At 30.5% G+C, this 16,859-nt stretch overlaps 1 protein-coding gene across 3 annotated transcripts in view; it reads right to left on the reverse strand.

The window, feature by feature from the left end:
- The window catches only part of LOC127802301 (uncharacterized), a 36,696-nt gene that overhangs the window by 12,789 nt on the left and 7,048 nt on the right, over positions 1 to 16,859 (reverse strand). Inside the window, exon 8 of one of the 3 annotated variants that reach the window (XM_052338020.1) lies at positions 4,829 to 5,342. The exons of the other annotated variants lie outside the window; for them this stretch is intronic. Coding sequence (XP_052193980.1) covers positions 5,188 to 5,342 — 155 coding nt within the window. The 3' untranslated portion in view covers positions 4,829 to 5,187. Of the gene's footprint in view, positions 1 to 4,828; positions 5,343 to 16,859 lie in introns of those variants that run through there. 3 annotated transcript variants of the gene reach the window in all.

Here is a 16,859-nt window from a genome sequence, read left to right on the forward strand (position 1 = left end):
GAATTTCTCTGTTTTGAATACGTTTAAGGTGTTCTTACATTATTATAAAATTTTCATTATTATCTTGATAAATTTTCTCATTTGTACCACAAAATGCCAAATTATTTTTTGAAAGATTTTCTACAATATCAATAATCTTAATAATACATTCTTCCAATGCTATTTCTCTTTATTTATTTTCTCTTGTAAATGTTTATCAATTATTTTATTTTTAAGCAATCTCATCTTAACATCAATCTAAATGTTCATATTTATTGCACATTCATTATTTGTTTCGTGTTTTTAAGTTTAACACTAAGATTTTTCTAATCTCCACACCCTCATTTGCTAATTAGATTGTAATTGATTTAAAACTAAATAATTTACAATAATAACAAAATAATTTATCTAATTCTTTTGAACATATTAACTATTTTCCATCATGTTTTTTCCCATTTGATAAATTTTGAATGTAATGAACTATAGAAAAGAGTTTAAAATTTTTCTCTCTTGTAAAATGTAAAAGTTGTCTAATTCTCAACTAATAAATCAATTAAATTCAAGTTTAAATTTTTTCATTGTGTTGGATCATAAATATTTGTAATAGTTATTTCATTTTTACTCTTATTGATTAGAACATTTTCTAAATTTTCATCACATTCTTCACTATTTTTTTGTGAATTCAAAATTTTCTTCACAAATTTTAATTAATTTTTCATTTAAACATTCATTTAGTTTTTTTAACATTTAGTGTTTAGTATTAATAACAAATATATCAAGTGCACATTTTTAAGAATTAGTTTTTTTTTACCTTTCTTTTTTCTTACATTTTTCAAATTCATATTCATACTTTCTAATAGACATTTTTATTCAAACAATAATTATAAAAAAATATAAAAATAACTAATTTAGAGCACTTAATATTATTTTGATAAAATAAAAATAATTATAAAGGTTTGAGTCGAAAAACCAAATTAGTTAATATTAATAACAGGATGACAATGAGGCTAGATGAGAGTCGGATTAAGATGAGAGAAACGTCTAGACTCCAACGATTGATACTAAACACCAAATGCTAGAAAAATCAAATAAAGGTTTAAATGAAAATTTAGTTAAAAATTGTGAAGAAGATGTTCAAATTGAAGAATGTGATGAAAATTTAGAAGATGTTCCAGCCGACAAGATTAAAAATATTTATGATCTGGCATAATGAAAAATTTTAAATTCAATTCTAATTGATTTATTAGTTGATAAAGGTCTAATTATACAAGTTTTAAATTTTCTAAGAGATAAAAAAATCTAGACATTTTTCTATAATTCATTACATTTGAAGTTTACCAAATGAGAAAAAACATAATAGAAAATGACTAATATGTTCAAAAGAATTGAATAAAATATTTTGCTATTATCATAAATTATTTAGTTTGAAATGCAATACAATCCAATTAGAAAATGAAGAGTCTGCAAATTGAAAAAACCTCAGTGACAATCGTAAAAGTCACGAAACAAGTAATTAACATATTATAAATATAAATATTTGGGTTAATGTTAAAATAAGATTAATTAAAAATAAAATAATTGATAAACATTTACAAGAAAAAATAAATAAAGAGAAAGAGCATTGGATGGAAGAATGTACTATTAAAAAATATTGTTATTGTAAAAAAAAATTAAAAATAATTTGGCATTTGATGATATAAATGAGAAAATTTATCAAGATAATAATGAAAAGTTTTTCAACTTAATGGAAATGATTGTTGAGTTTGATCTAGTAATGCAAGAACACTTTAGACTAATTCAAAACGGAGAAATTCATATACAAAATGAGTTGATAAATATTTTAACATTAGAAATAAGAAATATCATCATGAAAAAAAATCAAAAAATTAAAATATTTTTTAATTATACTTAATATGTCTTTTATATTAAGATATATAGATATTTCAACAAATCCAATAAAAATAGAAAGTATGTCTTTTATATTAAAATAAATAATTTTAGACTTAATATAAATAATGTAAGAGGGCAAGGATAAGATAATGCATCTAATATATGATAGGTAAACAACAAAGTGTGCAAAAAATAATTATTAGATATAAATTTTAGAGTATTTTATACATCATGTTGTCATAATCCTAATTTAATTTTTTGTGATATGGCTAATTCATGTGCTAATACTATGTTATTTTTTGGAATCACACAATGCATATACTCATTATTTTCTTCTTCTACAAAAAGAAAAAAAAATTTACAAGATCATATTTTTAATTTAACACTTAGCTATTATCACAAACACATTGGGAAAGTCATTGAAAATGCTAAAACAATTAGATTTCAAGCTCCACAAATAAGATATGCTCTATATCAATTAGCATAAGCTAGCGAGGATTCTAAAACAAAAAGGTGAGACTATTTCTTTAGCTACATATGAGATTCAAAATTTTGAATTTTTATTAGACAAAATTATTTGGTATAATGTGTTGTTTGCTATTAATACGATTAGTAAAATATTTACAATTTAAAAATATGGACATTGTTGTTGCAATAAATCACTTGAAAGATCTTATTTCTTTTTTTAAAAAACTATAAGGAAATGAGTTTAAATCTTTTATGATTTCTATTAAAGAGATTGCAGAGCAAATGAATATAGAACCAAAGTTTTGAAAAAAAACGTACAATAAAAAGAAATAAACAATTTGATAAGAATAAAAATATGGAGATAAAATTATCTACTAAATAATCTTTTTGAATTAATTATTTTACATATTTAATTGATCATGTTATTTTTTCTCTTCAAAAAAGGTTTGAATAATTTAAAATATACAAAGATAATTTTGATTTCTTTTATTATGTAAAAAAGTTAAAATTACTAGATGATAATTTGAAAAAAAAAACCTCCGGCGCCAGAAGTCCCCCAGTCTCTAATGCTGACATCTCCTACCATCATTTGACATCTCCTTTCTTTCTCTTTGACGTCTCCTTTCTCTCTATTTACATCTTTTGCAATTCCTACATCTCTTTCGACTGTCCAACATCTCCTCTCTCTGACATCTCCAATGTCTCCTCTCTCTCTCTCTTTCTTTGGCGTCTCCTCCAACATCTACTAGTCTCCTTTGGCGTCTCCCATCTTGGGTCTCCTACTCTTCTCATTTTTGGAGGCCCCTCCCTTTTCAAGGGCCCTAGGCATAGGCTATACCTTGAGTCGGCATTGATTATGGATGATGCATAATTAACTAAGTTATTTTAGCACGAGTTAATTTGCACTTTTTGAGTTTTAGATCATAACTTAGATTATTCAGTTGAACCATGTGGAAGTTCATTCAAATTCAGCAAGATATTTCTTCAGAAATGTTGATTGTAGCTACTTGCCTGGGCTCATGGTGCCTTTGGACGGATATTTTCTCATACAAATTCAAAATTACAATCATTAGCTGGTCAATGACTCTTCCCCCTATTGCTTATATCAAACCATATATAACTAGGAACTATAGTAAAGGAACCTTAATAGATCAGGCACATAAGATAAATTTAAATGTAAGAATTAATGGGGTGTTTGGTATAGGAAATTTTTTTAAATCATTGGGATTCATGATTTCTGAGAATGTTCTTGAAATCTTTAATTCCTAATATTTATGTAATTCTATATTTAATTAGCTTTAAACATTCTCAGAAATATTATATATTTTTTTCTAGGAATTTTACTCTCCTATATTTAGTTTAAATAAAACATTCCTAAGAATTCATATTATTTTTTTATATTATATTCTTTCTAGTATATAAAATGTTAGGACTCAACCTTTTAGGACGTCAAAACAGGTCATTTTTTACAAAGCATTCAATTGATGTTGCTAATAAAGCTTAAGATACAGGAATATCAATATATGTGAAAATGCAAGTAGTAGATATAATTGAAACAACGAAATCTGCATGATTGCCTACTTCTGCTTCACTACTTTTGTGGTTCTTTCTATTGTAGAACATAGTATTGTTGTACACGAAGTAGTAAACATTACATTATATAGATCGTTGATTCAATTGTTGCCAATTTATTAATCATGCATAAAATAATCTTGAAACTTTTTACACTGGGAAGCCAAATGGAGAATGTCAAATATAATTTGAGCTACTATTGGCAATGGCATCTCCAGAAATAATATATATGCATACCAAATAGCAATAGCTAGACATTACTAAGAATAAAAATAATTTAAGACATGAAATTTTATAAAAGGGCCAACAAAAACCCAAACAAGTTCTTGAGAGAAATTTTAAAAAACTATCGTGACATGACAAAACAAAAACTAAAGTACTTGAGTATTTACAAGTGCTAATATCAATTTAAAGATTACTACATAGGCAATCACATAAATCCACAAACCAAAATAAAATCTAAGTACTAGAGTCTTCACATCAAACTAAGGACCATAATTTTCAATCAATATCTGGGCCACCAATATCCCTTTGTGTTAAGGATCAACCAGCATAATATAGTTAGTTATATTGTTGTCCTTACATATAATCATACTAGCTTAAACCCTCTCCTTAAGTAGTCAATCCTTCAATCTTCATAAGCTCTTCAAAAATTAACATTCTTCTATTACTTCCCTTGAATTCACGCTTAAAACATGAAGTCAGCCCTTTAATATTCCCATTAGTGCTCTCATAAACACGACTAAGCCTCTCCATAGTCTCATATACCACTTCAATCATTGAATCATCGTGCCTCTCTCTCTTTTAACCTTTTTTAGTATAATTTGACCCATTAACATGTCCCCTAACCTCTTTAGCACTATTGTCATTAGTGAATGTTTATTGAGTTTCATCAACAAAGTCCAAAAATTCATGTTCTCCCTACTCAATTTCAATAACATCAGCCTCTTTGTTCATAGCTTCTACAGCATCTAATGGATCCTCCACATCAGCTCCATTAGCTACATCATTGCCAAAAATTGAACCCAATACATCAAAGTAAAGAAATAGAAATATGCGTACACAAAATAGAATTATTTTTAAAAATTATTTGATGAATAAATCTATATTGATGAAAAAAAGGAAATAAGTACAAATTTATTGTTATATTTTACCTTTATCCATTCTTTGTATATTTCTTTCTCAAACCACAATCAATTTGTTTTTGTCATTCCACCCAAATCCAATAGAACCCCTAGGCCCCATCATTTCACAAGTTGCATTATAGTATTTCTTTAATTACTTAATCCTTGACCCAATATGAGGGTTAGCTTTAAAGGTATAACCAAGCATTTTCTCAAACATCATCTTCTCCGAATGAGTAATAAATCCAAGCTTGAATCCAAAATCGCCCTTCCAAGATGGCCCAACTTCAACAAGTATTGCATCATCTCCTGATGTCCACTGATGGTTAGTATGTTTTACTGTGGATTAACTATTGTTCACCATCTAATTAAGGAAAAAAAATTAAATATATATAAAGAAAGGGGCACAGATAAAAAGACAACAACTAGATAACATAGCTAGAAACAAGCAAAATCATATTATTATTATATCATAATGAAAATGAAAGATGAAATTGTCACCATTACAACATAATTAAGAAATCACTTAAAATTGTCAATTATTACAAACCAACATAAATGAAACAAGTAATTATGAATATTTCACACACATCTCCTCCAATGTTAAACATTTGTTGTTCAAGCTCATCCCTCCAACATGTCCAAACATCAGATGTCTCTACATGAGTTATCCTATCAGCTTTCAGAATATCTTTATTTTCTTCCATGTCAAATATACGATCTTCCAAATGGTCAACTGCCATCTCTCTTATGATATGATTATAAAGCAAGCAATATGTAGTTATAATCCTGCATTTTATTCTAACAAGATACAATGACTTAGCTCTTAAAATTCTCCAACGTTCCCTTAACATATCCCAAAACATCTTTCTATGACATTCCTAGCAAATGAGTGTTTCATGTTAAAAAATTCATATGGTATTGCAAGTTGCACCTTATGTCTCCACTCACTAAGATGATATCTTTGCCCTCTATAAGGTGCAAGAAACCCTTTTCTCATTTATGTAACCAGCATCACATAAGTAATAGTAACCTCAAAAATAACGACCAACACTTAAAAACAATATAAACAATTAAAAAAAATTAATCAAAACAAACTTGGGGTTACCACAAATAAATTGAAGTACCTTTTGGAATCTGAACCCTTAATTCATTCCTACCAGATATAGCATCTCTGAGTACCCTAAAATCAGCGATTGATCCCTCCTAACCAGGCAAGACGTAAATAAATTATAAATCTTGAAAACAAACTCCTAACACATTTGTTGTTATATCACCCTTCCTGGTCTGTGATATAGGCTATAATCATGTAAGACATTTAACTTGATGTATGTTCCATCTAGAACTCCTAAACAATTTTCTATTAATTCCATTAAAAAAAAACAAAATCACAAAATCATTAATTTTTATTTCTTGATTAATAAATTATCATTACCTAAACTTATATGTATATTTAATGTTACCATGAACCATTTCCATCGGTCATCAGTTGAATTTTCAAAGACTGCCTTAGGTTGTTAAGAGTAAAGCTATATAGCATCGTAACACTACTGCAAAACCTTATTGAATTGTCTACTTATTATTTCATCAAACCTCATAAATTGTCTTTTAATTACTCTATTTTCAACATCATGAGCCAAAATGTGTAGAAAAATTGCAACAAACTCTTCTACACACTTGTGCCTAGTTGGTTCAAGCCTCACAACAATTCTAAGTAATTCACACAATGCATAAAAAGACCTGCTATCCATCCTTTTATTTTTAATACAAGATGTGTTATTAATATAAACAATTATATTAAAATTGACATTCCTTATCATAGCCCTACTATGACAATCCCAATGTTACCCTCCTCTTAGTTCTCTTCCTTGCAAAATCAACTAATAATAAAGCACATATATTCATCAAGAATATAGTCAATTGATTCAAACACTCCAAACGTACATTTAGAACCTTTCAATTTATTCAGTATATAAATAATTATCAAATATACTAATCCATGACTAATCTAAGTTGCACCCTAGATATTCATACTCCCAAGTGATAGCAGAATTATAATAATCAAAAGGTGAAAACCAATGTGCCATAACCAATTTAGAATAATTTATGAATTTCAAAACATGACCACCAAAAAAAATTGAGAGATACGTGAATACAAAATTTGTAGATATTTATTAGTATTAAAATGATTGAATCTTACATACTAAACTATGAAACCACAAAATTAAATAACCTATGAACCATTTTGTGATAGTTTAGCAACTCTCACTTATTTCATTGCACAATGCACATCATTGGACAAACAAATGTGAATATTTCTTTGATACAACATGTAACAAGAAATAGATAAAATGTAAAATATGTAAAAGGTATGGCCTTGAAACAACTCCCCTCCCCCCCCCCCCAAAAAAAAAAAAACAAAAAAACCAATTTTTTGAATTATCTCCTATTTCATATGCAATTCTATTATTATTTTCTTTTTCATATTCCCACTTTCTATTTGGCCACATTTGAGTAGTTAATCAAAATAAAGATAGCGCATAGCTTTTTTAAAAGTTTATATTTTGTTTTTCTTTTTTGGTTTAGACAATGTCCTTGAAAAGTAAAAATAAATAATTACAAGTCAAAAAAGAGAAGAAGAAATGAGATCCTATGCTCTAAAGATCTATGAGAAGAAGTTCTCAAGGCATTTGACCATTGATTACATTTGCCCCCTTGTGGTAGTGGCGACTTATGCATGTGGGCCAAAGTTTTGTTGGCAAGCTTTTTGATAAGCTAGTCCCTTGTGGCTAGTTCTGAGTCAAGAGATTGTAAAATCTAATTTAGAAGTCCCTTTTCATCTAGATATACAGAGGGCAATTGGAGAAAAGCAACACTTTTGGCTAGAATATTACAAAGTTAATTAAGTAATATATAGTTGTTGTAGTAAATTCGGGTTGTGTACCTGAGTGGATCTGCCCATAACGGACTCTGAATCCAGCTCCTAATCCTGATCCAGACCCGAATCCATAATCGAATCTACAACCGCTATGTGCAGTTGCAGAAGGAACAATTGTCAATTGTAGTTGAATCCTATTTTCTCCATTCATGGTGGAAGTGGGCAAGTGGATTCATTATAGTATATATATTCCTGATATATATAGAAAATGAGATGATGTAGAAAACTACTACAGAATATGGGTCTGATTTTGTTGTAAAAACTCTCAAACTATTCCAAAAAAAAAAAAAAAAGTCTATGTGTGCATGTAAACCATTTAGGCTGTGAAAACAAACAATTTCCATCGCGATTTCATTTAATACTAGTAACTCAACCAATCGATTTTACTTCTGATGTGTAAACCAAGTGAGTCTGATTTCATTTTATGAATCATTTGATTTCATTTTTTCTAACATTGGTATCAAAGCTTGTTTGGTTGTTTTCTGGTTTAAATCAATGTATGTGTTTGTGTTGAATGATGCATATACATATACATACATATACACAGTGATATTTTTCCAAGGCTGAAGGAAGTCGATGTCTGCGTCGGTCTTCTTCTTCGTGAGGATGATTGCCGTTGTGACCGTCTTCTCCGCATCCAGCCACTTCTCCAGTGACTACAATGGTCGTTGCGTTCCATGGCATCGTCTGGTTTGGTCCCAATATAGTATTTCAGCCCATATGTTCATTTTTTGGTTGGCAGTTCAGGAAAGATTGTCTACTATTGATCGTATTAATTTGTACTTGTCTTTTCCAAATAGATGTTTCATTTGCAAGGCGGAGGCAAAGAAACACAGCCACTTGTTCTTCGATTGCCCATTTTCCCATCAGGTGTTACAGTGCCTCCGTAGATCAAAGAAATTCAGTTGGCCCTAGCATCGTCAGGGAGACTGGTGCGTCTTGGGCAGTGGCCAGATGGAGAAGGAAGGATCATTGGCAAGTGACTAACCAAGTGACTCTTCATGCATTGGTGTACTTTATTTGGAGAAAGTGTAACAACAAATGCTTCTGTGATGAAGAGAGGTCTGCGTCACAGTTGGTGTCAGGTTTAGTGTGTTATATGGGCTCGTTTGGCCACCATTCGCTTCCATCCATCTCTTCGGAGTAGTGCTTTGCACCATTTTTGGCGGCTCCCAACTAACCAGTCCTCTATTTTCCATTGATTAGTTCGGGTCTACTGTGGGTTGCTCGTGACCGATTTTTCCTTTATCTTTTGAGCTTCTTAATAATTGTTTTATGTCATTTTCAGCGTTTCTTGCTCTGCTTTGTCAACTCCTTGTAGTCTTATGTTGGATCTTGTTGGTTCTCTTGTTTGTTTTGTTGCCTACGAATGCCGTCTAGTTAGTGTTTTTATTTTGTATATATTCTATTGGGCTGAATCAGAGAGCATTTGTATTTGGGTGTTTGTGTTTTTTCTGATGGTCCGGGGTATGCCTTGACCTTCGATTGTAGACGCTTTGGCGTGGTTTGTTTATATATTTTCTTGTTTACAAAAAAAAAAAAAAAAAAAAAAGAGACTGCAATGGCTACCGACCGCTTGTCTCTCTTCGTTTTCTCCACGCGGCTTCGTGGTTGCAAATGACAAAGACAGCAACGGAGATGACCAGATGCATTGCTAGTGGCTGGTGGTAGTGCAATGAGCAAGAAATTGAACTTACGCAAAAAAATGGGTTTCTTTGCTTTTGAGTTTTCAACTGATCTCAAATAATATTTTGCAGTTTGAAATTGAAATGGGTTTAGTTTCAAGATTTTTGTAGTTGAAAGATTGACTTCTGCATTGAGTTATCAAATGAATTTGTACTTGCATAGAAAAGGTTTATTGGTTGTCTAAAAAGTGAACTTTCAATTTAAGACCATGTTTGGCAGCCACTTAAATTGAAATTAAAGTGCAAAGTAAATTGTAATTAAAATTGAAATGTCACGTTTGGATGTATTCACATGTCGACCAATTATAATCATTCGTTGAATTATAATTGTAAATGCAAATTTTATTGAACAAGTGATGAATCAAATTAAAATCTAAATGTGAATAAATGTAACTTGATAGTTCTAAGATATAGTATACAGACTCTACTTAAATAATAGAGTTGCTATATATACCTAACAGTTGTATAGCAATGAGCTCTCGAAGAAAAGAGTATGTTGGTCGCACGACCTATCTGTTTGTATGGAACTTACAAAGAAATAAGAGTATATAGATATGTGAATCCATTATGTGCGAGTGAAAGATGTAGTAAATCCGAATTGTGTACCCGGGTCAATCCACCCAAAACAGACTCCGAATCCAACTCCTAATCCGAATCTAGACCCTGATCCATCTCTGTAGATTTCAATTGCAATTTACTTTACACTTCAATTCAATTTAAGTGGCTACCCAACATGGTCTTAAATTGAAAGTTCACTTTTTAGACAACTAATAAACCCTTATGCGCAAGTAAAAATTCATTTGACAACTCAATGCAAAAGTCAATCTTTCAACAACAGAAATCTCCAAACTAAACCTATTTCAATTTCAAACGGGCAAAATACTATTTGAGAATGACTGAAAACTCAAAAGCAAATAAACCAATTTTTTGTGCAAGTTCAATTTCTTGCTCATTACACTACTGCGACCACTAGCAACGCATCTAGTCATCTTCGTCGATGTCTCTGCCATTTGCAGTCATAAAGTTGCACAAAGAAAACGAAAAGAGACAAGCAGTCAACAGTCATTGCAATCAACAGAGAAGTGACTGGATGCGGCAAAGACAATCGCAACGACGATCATCCTCACGAAGAAGATGGCCAACGTCGACTTCTTCTGGCCTTGGAAATGACCATTATCATCTCTGATATTTCTTTTCTAGGATTTTGTATATACATACAAACAACAAAAAATTTTGTATAAAAAGAAAATATGCATTTTTGTGTGTATATTAATACATCTATTCAATGTATATACACAAAAGACCATTGTGTGCATGTATGTATTATGTATATGCATCATTCAACACAAACACATACACTACTTTCAACCAAAAAAGAACCAAACAAGCTCTGATACTAATGTTAGAAAAAATGAAATCAAATTATTCATAAAATGAAACCAGACTTATCTGGTTTACACAATGAAAGTAAGATTGATTGGTTGACTTACTGATATTAAACGAAATCACAATAGAAGTTATTTGTTTTCACACCCTAAATGCCTCACACACACGCAGAGACTTGCTTGAATAGTTTGAGAGTTTCTACAGCAAAATCAAACCCATTTTCTGTAACAGTTTTCTGTATCATCTCATTTTCTGTATATACCAAGAATATATTACTATAATGTATTCACATACCCACTTCCACCTTGAATTGAGGAAATGGGATTCAATTGCAATCAACAGTTGTTCCCTCTGCAGCTACACAAAACAATTATAGATCTGATTATGGATTTGGGCCTGGATTCAGATTAGGAGCTGGATCTAGAGCCTGTTACAGGCGGATCGACTTGGGTACACAACACAAATTTACTACAACTATATATTACTTAATTAAGTTTGTAATATTCTAGCCAAAAGTGTTGTTTTTCCCCCAATCGCCTCTGTATACCGAGATGAAAAAGGCCATTTGAATTGGATTCTACAATATATGGACTCAAAACTAACTACAAGGATTTGCTTATCAAAAAGCTTGCCAACAAAACTTTGGCCCACATGCATAAGCTATCACTGCCACAAGGGGGCAAATGCAATCAACGGTCAAATGCCTTGAGAACTTTTTCTCATAGATTTCTAAAGCATAGGACCTCATTTCTTCTCTTTTTCTAACTTGTAATTATTTATTTTTCCTCTCCAGGCACATTATCTAGACCAAATATATATATAAACTTTTAAAAAAGTCATGCACCATCTTTATTTTGATTAACTACTCAAGTGTGGCCAAATAGAAAGTGGGAATATGAAAAAGAAAATGATAATAGAATTGTATATGAAATAGGAGATAATTCATAAAATTGAGGTTTTTTTTTTTTTTTTTTTTTGGGGGGGGGGGGGGGAATTGTTTCAAGGCCATACCTTCTACATATTCTATATTCTATCTATTATTTACTATATGTCGTATCAAAGAAATATTCACATTTATTTGTCCAGTGATGTGCATTGTGAAATGAAATAAGTAAAGAGTTGTTAAACTATCACAAAATGGTTCACAGGTTATTTAATTTTGTAGTTTCATAGTTCAATATGTAAGATTTAATAATTTTAAAACTAATAAATATCTACAAATTTTATCTTCACATATCTCTCAGTTTTTTATGGTAGTCGTTTTTCACCTAGTGATAACTATAATTCTACTATCACTTGGAGTATAAATATCTAGAGTGCAACTTAGATTGGCCTTGGATTGGTATATTTGATAATTATTTATATACTGAATGAATTGAAAGGTTAGATTATGGAGTATGTACACTATCAAATATAGTAGTTACATTTGATAATTCTACTATCACTTGGAGTATGCTCATGTTTTTCTTTTCTTTTTTTATGTTAGATTATGGCAACGTTGCACCATGGAATGAAGTACAGACTCATCATTGTACTTATTATGTATTTTAAGTGTTTGAAGCAATTGACTATATTCTTGATGTGCTTTATTATTAGTTAATTTTACAAGAGGGTTGAGATTGTCCTAGTGGGACTATGATAAGGAATGCCAATTTTAATATAATTGTTTATATCAATAACACATCTTGTATTGAAAATACAAAGATGGATAGGAGGTCTTTTTATCATTGTGTGAGTTACTTAAAATTGTTGGGAGGCTTGAACCAACTAGGCACGTGTGTAGAAGAGCTTGTTGCAATTTTTCTGCACATTTTGGCTCATGAAGTTATAGAGTAATTAAAAGACAATTCATGAGGTCTAGTGAAACAATAAGTAAATAGTTCAATAAGGTTTTGCATACAGTGTTACGATGCCATACAGTTTTACTCAAACAATCTAAGAGAGTCCTTGGAAATTCAACTAATGACCAATGGAAATGGTTCAAGGTAATATTAAAAATACATATAAGTTTAGGTAATGTTAACTTAATAATCAAGAAATAAAAACTAATGATTATGTGATTTTTTTTTTTATAGAATTAACAAAATTGTCTAGGAGCTCTAGATGGAACATACATCAAATTAAATGTCCTACATAATGATAAGCCTAGATATCAAACCAAGAAGAGTGATATAGCAATAAATGTGTTAGGAGTTTATTCTGAAAATTTGTAATTTATTTACGTCTTACCTAGTTAGGAGGGATCAATCGTTGATTCTAGGGTATTTAGAGATGTCATATCTTGTAGGAATGGATTAAGAGTAACCCCAAGTTTGTTTTGGTTAAATTTTTGTAATTGTTTATATGGTTTCTAAGTGTTGGTCACTATTTTTTAGGTTATTATTACTTATGTAATGCTGGTTACATGAATGGGGAAGAGTTCCTTACACCTTATTGAGGGAAAATATATCATCTTAGTAAGTGGAGACATGGGGCACAACTTACAACACCACAAGAATTTTTTAACATGAAACACTCATTTGCTAGGAATATCATAGAAAGATGTTTTGGGATGTTAAAGGGACGTTGGGGAATTTTAAGAACTAAGTCATTCTATCATGTTAGAACACAATGCAGGGGAATTTTAAGAACTAAGTCATTCTATCATGTTAGAACACAATGCAGGATTATAACTGCATGTTGCTTGCTTTATAATTATATCAAAAGAGATATGGCAGTTGACCCTTTGAAAGATTGTATATTTGACATGAAAAAAAAAATAAAGATATTCTAAAAACTGATAAGATAACTCATGTAAAGACATCTGATGCTTGAACACATTGAAGAGATGAGCTTGCACAACAAATATTTAACACTTGGAGAAGACATGTTTTAAATATTCATAATTGCATGTTTCATTATGTTGGTTTGTAATAATTAACAATTCTAAGTGGTTTCTTAATTTTGTAGTAATGATGACAACTTCATATTTCATTTTCATTATGATGTAATAATATGTTTTTGTGATTTAGCTTGATTCTACCTATATTATCTAGTTGTTGTCTTTTTGTCTATGCCTTCACTAAATGGTGAAGAATAGTCAATCTATAATAAAATGTACTAACCATCAGTGGACATCAAAAGATGATGCAATACTTGTTGAGTGTCTAGTTGAAGTTGGGCCATCTTAGAAGGGCAACAATTGATTCAAGTCTGAATTTGCTACTCATTTGGAGAAGAATCGATGCTTGAGAAAATGTATGATTGTACCTTAAAAGCTAACCCTCATATTGGGTCAAGGATTAAACAATTAAAGAAGCATTATAATGTAATTTGTGAAATGATGGGGCCTAAGGGTCCTAGTGGATTTGGCTGGAATGACAAAGACAAATTGATTATGGTTGAGAAAAAAATATACAAAGAATAGATAAAGGTAAAATATAGCAATAAATTTGTACTTATTTCTTCTTCTTTTTTCATCAATATAGATTCATTTATCAAATAATTTTTAAAAATAATTCTATTTTGCATGCGCATCCTTCTACTAAAGGGCTTTACAATAAGCCATTTCCTTATTTTGATGTATTGGGTCCAGTCTTTAAGAAAGATGTAGCCAATGGAGCTGATGCGAAGGATTCATCAAATGCTGTGGAAGCAATGGACATAAAATATGATGTTATTGAAACTAAGTATGGAGAAGATGAACTATTTGACTTTGTTGATGAAACCCAACAAACATCCACTAATGACAATAGTGCTAAAGAGATTGGGGGACATGTTAGTGGGTTAAATTATGCTAAAAAAGGTAAAAGAGAGAGAGGCATGCTAATTCAATGATTGAAGTGGACTATGGAGAAGCTTGGTCGTGTTTATGAGAGCACTAGTAGGAATATTAAGGAGCTGATTTCCTATTTCAAGCATGAATCTAAGGAAAATAATAGGAGGATATCAATTTTTGAAGTGATTATGAAGATCGAATGATTAACTACTCAAGAGAGGGTTCGAGATGGTATGACTATATGTAAGAACAACAATATAATTGACTTTTTTTTTTTATGCAGGTGGATCCTGAACACAAAGAGATATTGGTGGCCTAGATATTGTCTGAAAATCCTGGTCCTTAAATTGATATGAAGACTCTAGTACTTAGATTTTATTTTAATTTGCGAATTTATGTGACTACCTATGTAACAACCTTTAAATTGATATTAGCATTTGTGAATACTCAAGTACTTTAATTTTGATTTTGCCATGTCATGATAGTTCTTAAAATTTTCCTTATGAACTTGTTTGGGTTCTTGTTGGCCCTTTTATAAAATTTTGTGTCTTAAATTATTTTTATTCTTGGTAATGTCCAGCTATTGCTATTTAGTATGTATATATATTGTTTCAAGAGGTGTCATTGCCAATAGTAGCTAAAATTACACTTGGCATTCTCTATTTGGCTTCACAGTGTAGGAAATTTCAAGATTATTCCATGAATGATTAATGTATTTGCAACAGTTGAACCAACGATCTATGTAATGAAACGCTTACTACTTTGTGTACAAACAATATTGTGTTCTAGAATAGAAAGAACCACCACCAAAGTAGTGAAACAGAAATAAACAGTCATACAGGTTTCGTTATTTCAATTATACACACTACTTGCATTTTCACATATATTGACCTTCATGTGTCCTAAGCTCTATTAGTAACAACAACTGAATGCTTTGTATAGGAATGCTTTGTATATAAAATTCTTTAGAAATAATTAAAGTAAATATTCATACAAACATATATATTATGTATATATATTATATGTATATACACAAACATATATATATAATGTGTAAAAAAATGACTTTTTTGACTTCCTAAAGAGGTTATGAGTCCCAATATTTTATATACTAAGAGGATTAAGGAATTTATTATTTTTAAATAAAAAATTAAATAAGAGTAATTTTAGAAAAATAACATAGATTCCCAAAAATGTTGCATTTAAACCAAGTATAAGAATGTAAAATTTTCAAAAAAGAATATCCAACATTCCTAAGAATGTTTAAAAATAACCAAATATAGAATTGCATAAATTCTGAAAATCAAAAATTCTCCAAAGCATTCTCAGGAATCATGAATCTCAAAAATCTAAAACCTTCTCCTATACTAAACGTCCCATAAAGATAAAGGCAATGGGAATGAAGGATTATTCAATTGCCCTGTCAAGGTTCCAAAAAAGAGATCTCCAAGAACACACCAAAGTATTCATATATTTTTGTGTGTTAGCCATATACAAATCATAAAGGAAAAACACAAGGGGGAAGTAGAGAATCAGTAGGGAGAAATTGAGAGAAACTTCCAATATTTGCTTGATAATCTCATACTGTGGCATAACTTAATATATATATATATATATATGAAGCTATCTAACAGTTTTTTTACAGCGGTTACCACTATTGAAAAATACATTCTACTACTCCACTACGTCACTACTTCATCATAACTGTAAATAATACTCTACTACACCCAACTGCTCCTAATTCTCTCTCTGATTTCCGACAACTACTACCTCAAACTCAACCTCACAATGCTCTTCTTCATCAGTCTCCACCTAAAAAATGGAGATCCTTGCAAGAAATTTATGCAAGCACAAAACAATGTCAATTTGCCCAAGTTGAGGAACCTATCAGCTTTGAAGAAACTATCAAATCCAAGGAATGGTGTGCTGCAACGGATGAGAAAATGAAAACTCTCGAAAGAAACAAGTCATGGGAGCTAGTTGATCTACTGAATGGGGAGGAGGTGGTTGGACTGAAGTGGATCTACAAAGTCAAATTTCAGGCTGATGGGTCAATCCAA

This window comes from Diospyros lotus, chromosome 5, assembly GCF_014633365.1.
Source record: "Diospyros lotus cultivar Yz01 chromosome 5, ASM1463336v1, whole genome shotgun sequence".
In the NCBI taxonomy this organism is placed as follows: domain Eukaryota; kingdom Viridiplantae; phylum Streptophyta; class Magnoliopsida; order Ericales; family Ebenaceae; genus Diospyros; species Diospyros lotus.